Genomic DNA, 17325 nt, shown 5'->3' with positions numbered 1-17325 from the left:
TTTGATATAAACCAAACTGTTCATCAAAACCAAGAGGACCTTCTCTAGTTCTCCTTCTCTGAAATACATAAATGTGAAATGTTTCTTCAGTGTTGAAAGACCTTGTCGTGCACTTAACTGTAAACTGTACAGTAGGTCATGGGTGGAATGACGAGGGAAACAGATTCAGGATGACTCATGATGACCATTCGTAGAAGGAGATGAGGAGAAAAGGGAGTGAAGAGAAATAAATACAACAAAACACACACACACAGACTTGCACACACAGGCATGTGTTAACATAGTTAACACGAAGATGCACCCATAGGCTGCATATATGAAAAAAAAAACACCTAACCCTAAAAAAATTCTAACAAAAGGTTTCTCAGCTATTTCTTGTAGTATTAGGTATCCTTAGTAACATACTAAAAGTTTACCAAAGTTTGACCACTAGAAAGGTGTTATTTTTAAGATGGCGTCCAAGATGGGCAGGAAGTCCTTCAAATATCCTAACTCCTTCATTTTTTGACCTAGCCAAGTAATCTTGGTGTCTAACCCCATGTTTTCTGGGTCTGTGAATTCATTGGACTTGTCTAAATTGCACTGGCATAATTATATACTTTTGGAATACATGATTTTATGAGATTACTAGGGCTGTAACGGTACACCAAACTCACAATTTGGTTTGTATCACGATGTTTGACCCACGGTTCGATACCTTGATGGTTTTTTTTGGGGGGGGGGGGGGGGGGGGGTGTGCAAAACTTTTGAGTCTTATATTGAGATGATCAGTCAACTTGAACGCAAGAGTTTTAAACAAATGCTAATGATGCTAACCGGATTTAATAGCAATTTACCTAGTCGTCTTCTATGCGTTCATTGGTGTTTTATGCCCCCAATGGTGCCTTCAAGGCAGCCTGCATGGAAGGCGCTTCCCACCCCCAACAGTGTCAGGGTTAGGGTTTGGGTTAGGCCTTGAAGGCTCCGCTGCCTGGAAGGCTCCGTTGGGGGCATAAAACACCAACGAGCCATGGTAACGAAAGAAACAACTTTGGAGAGTGCTGCAGCATCAGATATGCTGAACAAAATCAAGGAAAAGGTGGACACGAAGAGGTCAGACCTCAGCATAAGGTCAAAAACCAGCCGGCTGTGGCAAAACTTTTGAGTCTTATATTGAGATGATCAGTCAACTTGAACGCAAGAGTTTTAAACAAATGCTAATGATGCTAACCGGATTTAATAGCAATTTACCTAGTCGTCTTCTATGCGTTCATTGGTGTTTTATGCCCCCAATGGTGCCTTCAAGGCAGCCTGCATGGAAGGCGCTTCCCACCCCCAACAGTGTCAGGGTTAGGGTTTGGGTTAGGCCTTGAAGGCTCCGCTGCCTGGAAGGCTCCGTTGGGGGCATAAAACACCAACGAGCCATGGTAACGAAAGAAACAACTTTGGAGAGTGCTGCAGCATCAGATATGCTGAACAAAATCAAGGAAAAGGTGGACACGAAGAGGTCAGACCTCAGCATAAGGTCAAAAACCAGCCGGCTGTGGGTAAACTATCAGAAGATGCTGCAGACAGCCCGAGCTCTGATCAAAGCAGATCGTACAGGATCTTGGAAGATGCACTTGCGCACAATGTTGGACTGTCTGCCAATATTTGCCGCCGCTGGGCACTACAACTACCTGAAATCAGCATATTTCTACCTCCAAGAAATGTGCCAACTCGACACCAGACACCCTGATGTACATGACAAGTTTTCCAGGGGTTTCCATGTGATCCGCCGCAGCAACCAGTACTGGGCAGGCCTAAGCTCTGACTTTGTCATCGAGCAGACATTAATGCGATCCTTGAAAAGCAGTGGAGGCTTGACCCATGGAAGTGGAATGACTGAAGAAATGCCCCAGAACGTCTGCCTCCAACTGAGTCCGCAACCAAATACCACTGCCAAAGAGTTTACTTCCAGATCATGGTGTGGATTGGAAAGGAAGGTGACATGAACACAGTGGATTGGGGATGGAAACTGGTGGACAACCGGTTCCTGCCAGTTATGACCAGTAAGACTGCTGCCCCAGAAAGCCTCCTGCAGATGATCCACTGTAATTGCACAACTGCCTGCAAAACACAACGGTGCAGTTACAGGGCATATGGACTACCATGCATGCCTGCTTGTGGACCATGTCAAGTTGGGAATTGTGAGAATCACTATAATCAACCTCTATGGGAGGAAGAGTGTGACGACTAATGGTTAACTAAGGTCATACTCTAAGGTGTATAAATAAGAAAAGTGTTTAAAAAATATATAAAAAACAAAAGGCAAAAAAAAAAAAATGCACTATAAAAAAATTTAAAGAAATATGCAATTACTTAAGGGGAATTTTACTTATTTTTCGCATATATATGCTTGTAACCAATTACTTTTAATATATAATTGTACTTGTACTCACTTATCTATCATCCAAATATGCTAATTCGAATATTACATGGCCAAAACATGTATCAGGCACCAGTATTCCTGGTCTAGGAGGTAAACAAAGGTGTAATGGTCATTTTAAGGACCTGACGGCCGCCATTTTGAAAATGGGGCCTTTCTTGGAGTCAAACTTTGGTAAACTTTTAGTATGTTTTTAAGTACATCTGATACTACTGTAAACCACTGAGAAACCTTTTGTTAGAAAGGTGCTGGTGTCTCTGGTGTCTCTAAAGATCTAATATGCTTAAACTCTGACCCAACAACATTTGACTTCTAGTCTTTTCTTATTCCTCTCTCCTCTCGCTAGGGAACGTGAGTGCATTTCAGTGTCTTTCCCACACTTTTCCCACACTAATCCGTCTTACTGTTGGTTTTCCCTGCTTGTCCCATTCACGGTTTTACTCTTTCCAGATCCTCCTTTTCTCCGCCTGGATGGATGACAGTTGCTCCCAGGGTCCTTTTCACCTGTCATGTATCAGTAATCATAGGATGTATTTCCAAACAAGACCCATACTGGTTTGGGGATATACAGTCAAGGTGTCAATGAAAATGTCACATTTGTGCAGGGTACAGTGAGAGTTATGGCCACAAGAGGGCAGACTTGTTAAATCATAAAAGCCTACCTCTATGCTCATCGAGGATGCTCCCACTCGACTCATTGAGACAGTTGTCCTCGCATTCAGATAGGCTCTGTTGGAAAAGAAAGGTATGCTTCATACAAGAGTACATCTCATGATGCAACAGATGCACCAAACCATCATATCATATATCTTTTGTGCTAACTTCATTAGCAGTGACTTTTAGTAACCCAATGTTAGGGGTGTTCTAAAATGCATGCAAAAAATCTTGCAAACACCAAACAACTGGCAAACACCAAACAACATCATCCTAATTGGTGTCTTTTGGTGATAATGTCCGCTGAAACTTTCCTTACATTTTTACATTTTTGGAACAAAACATAGTGGATAGCCTGGGCGGCCAGTGGGAACAACTTTGTGTTTATCCGTCCTTCACATACAAAACTCATCAATGTATTTGAAGATTATACAAGTACTACTTGTCTATAAAACTGTCCCTCCAAAAGTGATACATTCCTGCATATTATTGGTTTTAAACATGCATGTTCTATACTTGCTTACTGTGGATTGTGTAAATCACTGAACGCACCTTCATACTGGATCCATGGCTGTGCTCATACCACACCATTCCGTACAAGCACAGAGACGTTATGAAGGCCTTTGGGGGAAAGAGGGGAAGAGGGAGGGAATGGATACAAAACTTTTCCTATTGCTTTTCTTGCTTTGTGGACAGTTTCTGTGTTTGTTTTGGCAGCCACTCTGAGCATTTCATGCCAATAAAGCACTCACAATTTGAGAGAGCGACAGAGAACAGAACAGAAGACTATCTGACAGGATGGCCAAACATAGCAGTGCCTCCTCTGCTGCTGTTCAGTCTTTGAACATTTATAGACTTCAACATTACTTGTAAAAAAAAGATATGATATCTTTATTCACCAAGAAAGAAAGTCTAAAGAAGGCCAATGAGACACAGGGAATAAAAGATCAAAAGAGATGAAAGAAAAGGAGACAGATAGACAGAGAGAGCTCTAGATCCTTACCACGCATATAAGCCACAGCACCACATACAGGGCCTGTGTCTTGGAGAAGAGGTCTTGGCCAAATTTAACACATGCCAGCGCTTCCAGAAAGGCTATGGCCCTAGGTGAGGAGTCAGAGTATAGCGTTTTCAGTAGTCTGATTTCACTTTAAATTCGCACACACACAAACTCTCAGACTTTAGTTTGTTTTGATTGCTAACACAATGTAACCGGCCTCCTTAGCAAATAACCTATAGCTTTGTGTCAGTTCTCAAGATATGCATTTTTCTCACAACTGTAAACACCATTCGCTCTTTTGTCAATGTGTAACGTTTATGATAATTTAGTAACCACATGCAATCAACACAATAAACTCAAGGCATCGCCGTCTGAACTCAATAAGCACACCTTTTTCATGGTGTAAACACTAAGCCATAAAATGATAAACACATCAATCGGAAATGCAGAATCAAAAACGAAGGGACATTTGGTGTGCAGGTCACCAGAGGAGGACAAGGACAAAAAGGATGAGGACGAGGAAGAGAAAGACCACAATATCAAAGACAAGTAATTTCAGATGAAATTCATCAACGTCATATATCATGTGCTTATGCATGGGATGACTATGATGAAGCTGGACAATGAGTGCAGCCAAACATGCAGTGAGCTATTTCACAAGTGCATCCATTTTCAACAATTTGTATTGCTGAAACTGCAATACACTGTAAACCTGCCGTTCATGTAAGGACTATATCTACTCTTGGACTCTTATTGGTTTGTTTTTACAATTGAATTCTGCAGTGATGGTGACATCATCAGTAATTGCTGAAACATGTTTTAGTTTTGATAGAACTGAAAGGCGGACACCTTGTGGGGACACTACTTCTGTTGATGAGGTAGAAACTGCTTTTCAGTAGTGAATATGGTCATTATCAGAGATGTCAAAGTGCACAAATTCAAACCAGGGCAACAACAGCACGCCACTAACACATCATCATTTGGGACAATGTTCCTGTAGTCTCCGTCAGACTGCTTTGGTTCAGGCCTGGTTCAGTCACCATCCAAGGTTCACAAATGTTATTTCCACACATATTCCCCATTTCTCAATGCATTTAATGATATTTTCTCTGCATAGATTATGCACACCAAGACAATATCTTGTTTTTCTGAATCAGTCCAGAGAGGAGTTACATATTGTGATTCTGATGCAGACCACAGAGTAGTTACAGTTTCGAGAATGATGTTGAGTAGTTTCATTTATATAGTTATACTATGTATTTTTCTTCTACTGTAAAATTGCTGCGTTTGTTTATGTTTTCATATAGATCTGTCAATCAGCACATGTTAGAGACAAAACATCCAGAAATGTGTTCAATCCTCATTGCAACATTTATTTTTATCATAGCATTGTTTTGACAATGTGTTCCTGTAACGGTAATCTACGTATATGCTACAATAATGTAGATTGCCCTGAAAGTAACAATTTCAGGGAAAAAAGACCCTTTGGTAGGAGTGTTTTCAAATAATCCCTCTAGTGTGTAAGTGTCACCTTAGTGTGTGTTTTTGACTGCTTGTGTGTGTCGTCTGAGAGCAAAGTTTGATGTTGACCTGGTAGTTAGATGGTTGTACCGATGTGAGTGTCATTTTGCGAAAATCTGCATTTGTATGACAGAATTACAAAGTCCTAAGGAATTCTATGCTAAATGTATGGAAAAATGAGTAATCAGAGAGAGGACTAAAAACAGACAGATAGGAGGGCAAGTAAAACACAGAAAGAATTGTAGATTAAACTAACATACTAATTTACACAAATTAGATTAAACCAACTAGTACACAAATTAGATTAAACCAACTTGTACACATATTACATTAAACTAACTTGTACACATATTACATTACACTAACTAGTACACATATTAGATTCAACTAACTATTTCACAAATTAATAAATCAAGGTTGTGACTGATTGATTGATTGGTTTTCGCGAGTTTTCCTGATCAACTTTCTGAAGCTGAAACTAGCCCAACCCCAACACACTAGCAAACAAGAGCAAGCCGATTATGCTTTTTCACAATGGGACATTTTTGTAAAATTGCATTGCCAAAGGCCTAATCCCTCATTCTGTCTTTCGAACACAGACACACAGACACACACACACAGACACACAGACACACACACACACAGGCATGCTAATTCTGGTCAGCAGACAGTACTGAGGGATGTAGACTGAATGTAGGCCCATAGTGAAAAGAGGGAGAGTGGGGAGAGAAGAGGGTCATTGTTTGGCATTTATAGGAAGCCAGCTGATTAAGGTCGTACTGCCAGCAAGCCCCTCCCCCCATCCCCTCAAATGGGCACCGATAGACACAAGCAACTGGCAGCCATGGCTTTAAGAGAATGCCACCATCAGCAGTTTCCCAAAGGGATTCTAGAGAGCCTGTGATGGACTCTGTGTCCAGCTACCACACACCACAACACGTTCAAGCTCAAGGAGACCAATGGCCCAGTAATACACAGGTGGCCCCGCTCCTTATCCGAGGAGCTGCACTGACACAGGGCTCAGGACAAAATTATCCTAGTCCTTGGAATGCTCACACTGATGTCTGCAGTAACACATATATGACCTCTATGGTTCTAATACACCAACTCTAGCAGACAGTGACCAACACAGACATCTCTGGTTCGATTACAGTGTGTCTCTCATAGAAGCATACAAACAAACCAACACACACACACACACACACACACACACACACACACACACACACACACACACACACACACACACACACACACACACACACACACACACACACACACACACACACACACACACACACACACACACACACAGGTAAGTCAAGAACATCTTAAATAGCAAAGTGCTGCTAAGAGAATACTACAGCAATCTGATTCCTTAAGAGCATGTTTGGCACACGGTCTCTCCAAAATCACTCACCAATACTCACACACACACACACACACACACACATATACAAAGCATACTCAATTACATAGTGATACTCACCCAAACACCCAACACTGTGTCCCCACACGTTTGCACTGCGTGTCTGTAAGGTAGGCATAATACTGCCTGAAGTAGGGAAACAGTACAGTATATCAGTCTGTCTGAAGGCCACACAGCCCAGTTTTGTGTGAGTTTAGAGTGCATTTGATGTTTACATTTTGTCTGGAATTAATATTCTATCAAAAATCAATTAAAAACCCTTAGAGGGAGTGACTCTTTGACAAACTTTATCTTGGTTTTAAATGTCAGGCCTCTAAGGAGAATCTGTTTACCAACACAGTCTGTGTAGAAAAAGTCTGTGTGGAGCCTTAAATGTTTCGAAGCACACACAGAAAAACAATTTAACAAAACAAAAAATGTAATAATAAAACTGAATTCTAATGAGGAAACGCATCCACAATATGTATCAATCCCAAAACTGATTGAACATAAAATAAGATGTGTAGTTAAATGATTCGTACCGTACTGTGGGGGCAGTGATGATGCCGACGAGGAGGATGCGGCACCAACTTAGAGGGTGAGCGGCCTGGAACACAAATATGTGCTTCAGGAAGAATGTGTTCAGTTCTGTGAGCTGGGAGAGAGAGGAGAGGAGAAGGACCAGAGACCAGAGGCAAGAGAGAGGGAAAGTGAGCCAAAAAGAAAAGAAGAAAAAGAGAAAAAAGTAAACTTATGGGAAATGACCTTCAAGCACATACTGCACTCAAGGTGGAGTGAAGAGAGATCCATAAATACATCTGAGCAGGCGTACTCTGGTGCATTCTACCTAAATTAAATCTGTATGTGGGGAATACTACTGCTACTACACTACAATACCTTCCACAAAATAATAAGATGCAGGATGCCTGTCACTCCACTTCACCTGCCATATGATCATGAAGAGGTAAATGCCTGTGACTCTCTGGAAAGAGGACTTGGGGCCGAACCAGCTGACATATGTCCAACTGGCTGGAGTAAACTGCAGAACAGCCCGCTTTAGCTTCCCAGTGGTAGTATGGATGTCCCTGCAAACACACAGACACATGCGCTACAAGTGTGTAAACACATAAAGTATGTGAAGTATGTGTACACTTGTGCATAACATCGACTTGAAACACTCAACTCTGGCTCAGTGATAGATGTGTGCCTGAATGTTTGTTTATGTTTGTTCGTGACTGAGTGACCTAGTCTTTTGATGCTGGCCCAGAGAAAGATGTGTGTCTGTGTCTGTGTCTGTGTCTGTGTCTGTGTCTGTGTCTGTGTCTGTGTCTGTGTCTGTGTCTGTGTCTGTGTCTGTGTCTGTGTCTGTGTCTGTGTCTGTGTCTGTGTCTGTGTCTGTGTCTGTGTCTGTGTCTGTGTCTGTGTCTGTGTCTGTGTCTGTGTGTCTCACTTGATGCTGGCCCAGCGGTAGGTGCGCATCTCCAGGAAGCGGCAGACAGTCATGCCCAGCCAGATGCCCCCTCCATTACACAAAAGGATGTCCAGGATCAACTGGTCCCACCAGCACTCTGCAAAATTAGGCAGCAGATGCATGAAGAACAGCTGAGAGACAGAAGGGGGAGAGGAAAGAAGAACAGTATTCAGAATGAATGTGGGGTGGAGCAAGAGAAGAACAACCTAAACCGTTGGTCTTTTTTAGAGGTCAGCAACCCAACCAACTCAACCTCACTAATCCTACTATGGTGGTGAACCCTGAACTCTGGCCTTTAACCCCTGTGTTACCTCAGTGAGCTCCCAGGTGATGCTGATGGTCCAGCAGAGGCCATAGCTCCGGATGAGCAGTGCCTTCATGCCCCAGCCCCAGAAGTGGCCGAACGCAAAGATGTCAAAGTGGCTAAGGATCCGCTCCCAGGTAATCACATGACAGTTCACTGCATATTCCTGCCAGGCAAAGGTGGGAGAGGGACAATGAAGTGGAGAGAAAGAGGGAGTGAGAGTAAAGAATGAAGAAGACAAAACTATTATCCATGTGATGAAGGGGGATCAATCAAGTTTGTTTGAAATTTTTATTTCATTTCAATTTTACACTGATGAGGATAATTTTCTGCTACAAGGCTCAAACACCAGAAAGACATTCAACAGACATAGGCATGCCTATCAAATAATTTGAAGGAAATGTTACTAATTGTACTAATTCATCAATTTTACCAATTGTGTCAATTTTCTTTGCTCTGCAGATGACAAGCAGCCATATATCTGAGGGTAAAATGATGAATAAGAAGAACGCTTGACGTAATTCAAGGCACAATAGGTAACATAAACACCTCATATAATATACTAATACTTCTAATTTAACTAGCATAACTAGCATACTTAACTAGCATACATGTATCAACATGTTAAAAAAACGTACAACTAGTAGGGCATTCATATTTGTTGTCCTGGTGTGTTACTGCAAGCCAATGTTTTCATGGTTAACTTTACCATTAGTCATTTCTTGCGCTAACACTTAAGTCCACAAGAGCATAAACCTTTAAGGGTTTATTTCTGACCTCATACATAAACATAAATTTAACAACAATCCTCATACAGGAAACGATGTCCTCTTAAAATTCCTCTGCCTGTTCGAAGTCCAGCCACTGTTGTTTACTGTCACTGGGGTAACATGAGATCTAATTGCCACAATTTAAACAGACATAAAAAGCCACTCACTGTGTGTGTGCGTGCGTGTGTGTGTGTGTGTGTGTGTGTGTGTGTGTGTGTTGACAAGGTTGTGACGGTGGTGTTGAGGTGTAGGAGAGAGTCTGTTGATTGTAGATCCCCCCCAGTGACACTGAATCTTCAGTACCCCTCAGCTCCCTCAATCTTCATACGTGGGTTCATTAAAATGGATGACGACCTCCAGTGAAGCAACTGGCTCCATTTCATTGTAAGTACCCAATGCTGCCATCAGCCCAATTACATCTCGGCACCGAGAGAACCGCATCACACAAGGAAGTGAAAAGGAACTGTGAGAAAAGTACTTAAAGAATGGAAAAGGTGTGCCACACTACATTAAACTACACAGTTCGAGTGCTAGAGTTGAAGTTACTGATTTTTTTTTTTAATTACTCTAAGATTAAATGCTAAGATTGTTAGATTGTCAAAGGATGGTACTTAAAATCTTGAATGCCAAATGTGTCAGAGGCAAGCATTCCAACACTATGCAGGGGTAAATATAACTATTTATTTATACTGAATGGTGAAAGGGTTACTAATCACCCTAATAAAGGTTTCCATTTACCATCCGTTCATCCATCTTAGCTCTGAATCCTGTGGGACCCTAGTAAGTTGTAGTAAGTAGTAGTGGATATAGATTATATTAAATTTAGTACTTAACTTGCACTTACAGCAGTTACATTCCTGCACTTTTTTTTTATTTCTTATGTAATAGTATTTATTGTTACACTAGGTCTCTATTGCTCTTAGCTTGACTGTTCTCTCCCTTGTATGTCGCTTTGGACAAAAGCGTCTGCTAAATGACTAAATGTAAAATGTAAATGTAAACATCACTGACCATTATATCTGCCTCCCGGGTGGCATACCGCAGGTTTGGGTCCAGCCAATACATGACTGTCTTCACTTGATCCCAGTTCAGGAAGATGATGAGAACCAGGAAGAGGAAGTAAAGAACACTGAGACCTGAAGAAGAGGGACGGCACACATCAGGTAGTCGATCAAAATGTCCCATTCCCCTCCAAACCATTATAGTTTCATTTTGACTGTTTTTTAAATGGTCAATTTACCCTTTAGATGTGAGAGAATGGACTTTTTCTGTCCGTTATATTCTACATCAATCATGAATGTATGCCATTCATACTCACCAAAAACCATTCTCCATATTACAGGATGTGGCCTGGTGAAGGGACCTAAAAAAAGAGAGTGAAAATCTGTTAAAAATGACTGTACCATCATCAGAGCATTTATACAGTCTACAGTGCACAATTTTACAAAACTCTTAATAAAATGATTTGTCATAGATAATCAAACACTATTTCAAGTTCTTTTAGGGACAGAGTGACAAGTTGTCCTATTCAACTTCTCCTGTGGTTACCAACACGCAGAAGTGCAGTTTGGTGGCGTCTTTCTACCCTTAAAAAGTATGCTTTCCTAGTTGAACTGGTGAATTTGTGTGAATACAATTCAGCCCACCCTGGCAAAGGTCTTAAATCATTACGATTGGCCTTGTAACACACTTCAAGTCACATTAATCCAGTTCAATCCCTTCAGAGAGCAGAGCACAGAGCAGGTTGATTCAGTCAAGACCTTAGGCTGATAGAGCATGCCTTACCATTAGGGAAAGCCAGGACACTAATGATCAGGAAGAAGGAGACAACCAACACCAGCCCTACTCGCAGATTACTGTCTGGGTTTGTATCATCTCTGCAAGAGAAAGACAAAAGTCTAAAACTCCTGAACTCCTAATGTTAGACTAGATTTGATAATTTGCAACCATCTTAGAATGTTTTTAAAGTAGGGCCACAGAAAAAAGTGTTTTACTAAGAAGACACGTGTAGTGGCAGCTAGTGCAGGCATGACTACAAAATAACAATTAACCAAGTTTAACATTAACATAAGTCTTCACCAAAGACTACTCAAGTCTGGCAAATATATAATTTATAGATAAAAACAGATAGAGCATTTCATTTGTAGAAATCTATTTGACAATAGTACATTGTAGAACACAGTATGACAATATATGTAGACAACAATGGAAACAACTGTTAATTCCAACTAGCCCACATCCTGCGTCAACAATTACACTGACAAGTACATTTTCATACGAATCAACACTTTTCAGTCTATCCAAAATCATCCATCATGGTCAGCTAAGACCATAAATTATTTACCTGGTAAATGCGAAGTACATCAAGCTGAGCACAGTAAATGTCAACAGCGTGATAGTGTGTGGTTTATAGAAAAGCTCGACGGTGATATCCTCGACTTGTTGCTCATTTATCATTCGGAAATGTAGTTTATAATTAATGTCATCTTTGCTGAGCGTCCGGGATCCCAGGGTCGGCGCCATCACTTCAGTGGCAGTGAACGGCAACCACTAGCGGTCCAGCAGAGCTTCAAGTGGCTGTCAGTGATCAAGTTGTTAAACAGAATGTGTCATCACATCCATGCCGGAGGGGAAATCATTAAGAATGTACTGTCAAACTTCGTGCAATTATGATTATAGAATAATAAAAGCCAATTCCGCCGTCAAAAGACAGTTATAATTAGTTTAAATATACATACATGAGGACTATAGTCATTCTATTCGAGTGTGTTTATTCTGTTCGCAACTGGTATATCAGCTAGCTACACCGCCTTGACTTGGTACATTCAGGACTTCCGCAACAACATTGGAGAGGACATGTGAGACAAATGAAGAGACTTTGAATGTGTGGAATGGAGTGACAACTAGTGACAGAAGTTAGAAGGTAGATGTGGTGTTTTTACGACTCATAAATAAGAGATATCAGATAACGACAGGATTATTGTAATTTGTGTTCCTAGCCTACAGTGGTTGCAAACTAGCATAGATATTCCGGCGTTTGGAATATTTGGTAGCCTATGCTATGCTAGCTGGCAATCTTATTAGTATCTCGCAATCCTCGATGATCGGGATTTCTGGGTAATCAGTCACTAAATTAAGGACGCGTAAAACCTAAACTAAAGTTCCACTGAAGTGTGGATGTGTTGAAATCCTCTCATTTTGTAATATTGGTCCATGCAACCATAGGCATATAATCTATATATGTCTATGCATGCAACTACTTGATAACCAGTCACCAGAGGCGGCTTTTTTTTTCAACATTACCATTACCATTTGTTTATATGTTTCAGGAGCTGCCCCATGTTTTCCACCAATATGCACGTTGGTCAACGATGTGTCCGCCTGCTGCGTGGCAGGATAATGTCTATCATCACCCACCCTTCCACCGACTGTACAGCAGCCCCCCAGCAGCCTCTTGGCGGTCACACAACCACAGTGAAACGCATGCACAGCATTCTAGCACAGCACCCAGTCCTTCATAGTGGTCATATATCCTCACAGACCACAGAAGGAAGGTTAGGAGTTGGAGGCCTCCGTTATTGTTCTGTTACACAACACAGGTGTCAGGTCAAACAAAGTGACTGCGAAGAACCAGAGGCAAAGAATGTAATAATCTATGAGCAGGCGCAGGCGCCCAGCAGAAAACTCCCTTTGACTGAAATGCCAGCTGTGATTGGTGAGTCTGCTAAAGTACATTTTCCCATTTTAAACTTTGTTCACAAATCTGTGATTTAGTATCTGCTCACTCATATTAAGTAGTTTCAGGAAGGCTGTTTTAAAGCTGTATCTGACTCCTAATTAATTTCAAATATATATTGCAGGGGGCCTCTGAATAGATAAATCGGAGTGGAATTTGACTGTGTCAATAACCAGTAACTGTTGAATTTCATCTAGCATTCTATATTTTCTGATGTGCAGATTTGGAGGATGTCCCAAGCCTCTCAGCTCTTGAAGAAATCAGCGATGAGGAGGCAATTCAGATCCTGGTGCCTCAAGCCTTACCCCCCATCTCATTCTCTCTCAGAGACTACGTTGACCAATCAGAAACACTCACCAAGCTACTGCAACTAGGTACAGCCAACTATAGGGAGCTATGCGACAGAACGTGCAGAGATGCACCAATGGGTATGTCTCAGATGGTGGGCTCAAGTGGATCGAAAGAATGCACCAGAATGTAGCCCTCTTTATGAGAATTCTGGAGGCAGCATCTAGTCTGTCTTTTGGGGTCTTAGATTTCCCCAAACTGCGCACATTGCTTCTAGTTTCATAGTAGTTCCTAGTGTCAATTCATGGGTTGTTCCAGCAGCTGAATGATAAATTGTGCATACTGAATTGATGACGTGTGTTCCACTGTTTTGGTCTTTGTTGTCTGTTTCTCCAGGTGTAGATCTATGGAAACTAGACCAGCGGCGGAATGTGGGTTCCATGCTGGTGAGGCTGGACTTCCAATCAGATGTGGCTCCTCGGCTGCTCTTCCTCAAGGATCTGGGGCTGCAGGATGGCCAGCTGGGGTCCGTGATCACGACCAATCCCTTCATCCTCACAGAGAGCCTGGACAAACTGAAGGCCAGGTGAAACTCGAACTCCTTAACCACTGAACCAGATATAAAACAGTGATACTTTGTTTACTGGTAAAGTATATGTGGGATGTGAGTGTTATATCTCCTGAACTGTAAAATTCGTTTTTTAGTCTTTCTTAGAAGTGGCGTTCCTTTAGATTTACAGTTATCTCAAATGTGAGATCCTGTCATCACAGACAGATACAGCAAACCGTGTTAGTTGGACAATGAACATAGTTTTTGGCTTACTATTGTCTATTTTCAATTAAATTATATAGGCTCACTGATAATATGACCATATTTTGCACTAAAACAAACAGCACTAAAAATCATTCTTGTATCAAATGCAACATTCTCCATTTATAGGGTCTCTTATCTCAAGTCAAAGAAGTTCAGCACAGAGTCAATAGCCTCTATGGTTTGTAAAGCCCCATATTTGCTGAACTTTAATGTGAAGAGGCTGGACAATCGTCTGGGCTTCTACCAAGACATCTTGGGTCTCAACCCTGGAAAGGTAAAGTTGATTTTATTCTTTATCACTCTAGATAAAAGTGCTTGACAAATGAGAGAGAGAGTGTATGTGTGAGTTTTACTACCGCTGCAACTTTTTAGGGTTCACTACCACACCGTACTCAAGGGCTGCTTGATTATGGCAAAAATCATAATCACAATTATTTTGGTCAGTATTGAGATCATGATTATTTAATACGATTACTCATTGACTTTGGAAACATCGTGCACTTATTTAACTTAAAAATAAAAAATGAAACAGTGGATTTTCTTGAATTTTAAATATAAATCAACTGAAAAACAAAACAGAGCCAGTTGAACAATGTATTAATGTATGATTGGACAAGAGGCATTCTGTGAGTGATGACACCCTGGAACCACCCCACTCGGAATCACTCCCTGTTTGATATACTTACACCGTTGAATTACGTACAAAGTCAACATTCCATTCATTCAAAGCAAGAGAGCGAAATTGCAGCGATTTCATAAGATTACATCTGACATTTTTTAAGTGAGGACAGGCAGCAAATGGAGTAGGGGGAATGTGCAAATTAACATATAATGCAAAGACAGGTGAGTGTACAAATTACTTGAACAGATAGCTTCCCTGACTCAACTCGGAAAGTGCACAGCTGTAAAGGAAAGGAGTGCGCTGGATTTATAACCCAAGCTGTTTTATCTTGATTATGTTGTTTTCATAATCGTTGGAAGTCAGAATTGTAATTGTAAAGGAAATTCAAGTAATCGGCCAGCCCTACCCTACTCATAACCTTATGACCTTGTATTTGGTTTACTTTCACTTACATATTCTGCACTATCACTTTGCTCTTTGCACTTTCCAAACACACACACACACACACAAGCACAAGATCACTATCTTGCACTACCCATCCTTACAAGCACAAGAACATTATATTTTTTTGCACTATCCACACCAGCAGCACAAGATCACTTTCCTCCTGGACACTGACACTGTCAAAATCATTGCACTCTGTACAATAGGGTCCTGTATCTGGAAACACTCTGTGTGAATATGTTCTCCCTATGTTTATGTATATGTGATTTATGTATGTATGTCGGTGAGGTGTATAAGTGTATATGTGTATAAGCTACTGGATGACCTAAATTTCCCTCGGGATTAATAAAGTATCCATCTATCTATCTATCTACTTTCAGCCAGCCCTACCCTACTCATAACCTTATATTTGGTTTACTTTCAGACACGGGACATCATCACTCGTCTCCCCAGACTCCTGTGTAGAAGTCTGGAGCCAGTAAAGGAGATCCTGAAGGTATGAAGCACTTCATAATTACTGTCAAAAGCTATTGCATTTTCTATGAAACATGGAAAGTGGCATGTAAGTGATGTTGGGCATTGTATAGTCATGTGAGACATCACGACCTTCAACTTTTCATTACAAATAAAGATTTCATGGGGGAGGACCACAAACTTAAATACACATCTCAAACTGCACACTAACGTTCTGCCTGTCTGTTTCTCAATCAGGTATGTGAACTGGAATTTGGCTTTCGTACAGGTGAAATACAACACATGGTCACTGAAGTACCAAAAATTTTGACAGCAAACAAGACAAAGCTGAGCAAGATATTTGATTACCTTAACACTACCATGGGCATTCCCCATTCTCTTATTGCCAAGTTCCCACAGGTAAATTGTCATTTGTTTTGGTGTTGCTATAAACATGTTGCCATGGTTATGTACTAAATATAATAATAATAATATTATTATTATTATTAATACATCACATTTAGATAGTGCTTTTCACAGTTCTCAAAGACGCTAGTTTTTGTTTGATTTTCTACCATATTCGAAATACATACATAAAATGGTAGTGGCCATCATAAAACAATTGATACAGGTGATGCAGTTTTTTTGCTATATTTGCTTTTCCCTGTTAACCACAAGTGTGTGGGTTTATGTGTCTTGCACATCCTCCTAAAGTATCACTGTTCCTTCCAAAGGTTCTGAATTCCCAGTTTTTGCGGATCAAAGAGAGACACCTGTTCCTGAAGTACCTGGGAAGAGCACAGTATGACCCAGCAGAACCAAACTATGTTTCCCTAGAGCGCCTTGTGGCAGTCCCAAATGATGTCTTCTGTGTCAGTGTGGCACTTGCCACAGAAGAAGATTTTGAACGCTTTCAAAAAACTTTGTAGTCCATTTGTAGATTTGTCTTGATCTATGTATATTTCTTCATTGCATTGTTTTCATAAAGCCCCATAAAAACAAATTGAGTTGTATGCATTTGATGGTTCACGGACACTTCAATAACCCGTTTTGATATGTATAGTTCCAAAGAGATTTCTTGGAGTCTTCACGTGTAGGCCTACAAATGTTGTTGGTTGTTTACAGTTACAGATTAGAGTTCTTCTACAGAACCCTTTAATCGTATTCCCATATTTTTATGGAGTTGCATCTGAATAAGAATCCATGAATTTTGTAATGGGCTCTAAAACAAATTCATTAGATGGGTGTTAGTCAGTTGATGAACCTAGAGTTCAATCACACAATGTCAACTTCATTCAATCTAATCGGTAAAGAAATAGATTCACGTGTGAGATATTTTTTTTTTGGTTTGTGTGACATATGGACGATCGCTGAAGCAAATGTATTTTGAAGTATTTTGGAGCGCTAAATATTCCATTTCTTCCTGATGCCAG

The 17325-nt window shown here is 40.8% G+C and overlaps 2 protein-coding genes and 1 long non-coding RNA gene across 5 annotated transcripts; 2 read left to right on the top strand and 1 right to left on the bottom strand.

The window, feature by feature from the left end:
• Window positions 1-723: 723 nt before the first annotated feature.
• On the bottom strand, window positions 724-12129 carry ptdss1b (phosphatidylserine synthase 1b). Its single transcript, XM_031586150.2, has 13 exons — window positions 11880-12129; window positions 11321-11412; window positions 10854-10898; window positions 10547-10671; window positions 8773-8931; window positions 8441-8592; window positions 7934-8075; window positions 7533-7645; window positions 7072-7137; window positions 4065-4164; window positions 3614-3682; window positions 3070-3136; window positions 724-2911 (listed from the first exon to the last, which is right to left on the bottom strand). Exons 1-13 carry the CDS (start codon window positions 12056-12058, stop codon window positions 2808-2810), a joined length of 1413 nt encoding a protein of 470 aa, XP_031442010.1. The 5' UTR covers window positions 12059-12129; the 3' UTR covers window positions 724-2807.
• LOC122133794 lies at window positions 8938-10672 on the top strand. Of its 2 annotated transcripts, none has more exons than XR_006152992.1 (2): window positions 8938-9919; window positions 10580-10672. It is a non-coding gene; the product is annotated as an uncharacterized LOC122133794 (long non-coding RNA). The 2 variants fall into 2 exon arrangements; XR_006152993.1 differs by lacking the exon at window positions 8938-9919 and adding an exon at window positions 10036-10201.
• On the top strand, window positions 12085-16895 carry mterf3 (mitochondrial transcription termination factor 3). Of its 2 annotated transcripts, none has more exons than XM_031586151.2 (8): window positions 12085-12458; window positions 12865-13250; window positions 13493-13645; window positions 13956-14145; window positions 14500-14647; window positions 15864-15935; window positions 16304-16312; window positions 16627-16895. In XM_031586151.2, exons 2-8 carry the CDS (start codon window positions 12875-12877, stop codon window positions 16819-16821), a joined length of 1143 nt encoding a protein of 380 aa, XP_031442011.1. In that variant the 5' UTR covers window positions 12085-12458; window positions 12865-12874; the 3' UTR covers window positions 16822-16895. The 2 variants fall into 2 exon arrangements, with proteins under 2 accessions (XP_031442011.1, XP_012688790.2); XM_012833336.3 differs by having other exon boundaries at window positions 12099-12458; window positions 16151-16312.
• Window positions 16896-17325: the final 430 nt, after the last annotated feature.

The sequence above is a fragment of the Clupea harengus genome, chromosome 19 (assembly GCF_900700415.2).
Source record: "Clupea harengus chromosome 19, Ch_v2.0.2, whole genome shotgun sequence".
NCBI classification, from domain to species: domain Eukaryota; kingdom Metazoa; phylum Chordata; class Actinopteri; order Clupeiformes; family Clupeidae; genus Clupea; species Clupea harengus.
This window is presented reverse-complemented; position numbering and strand designations above follow the sequence as displayed.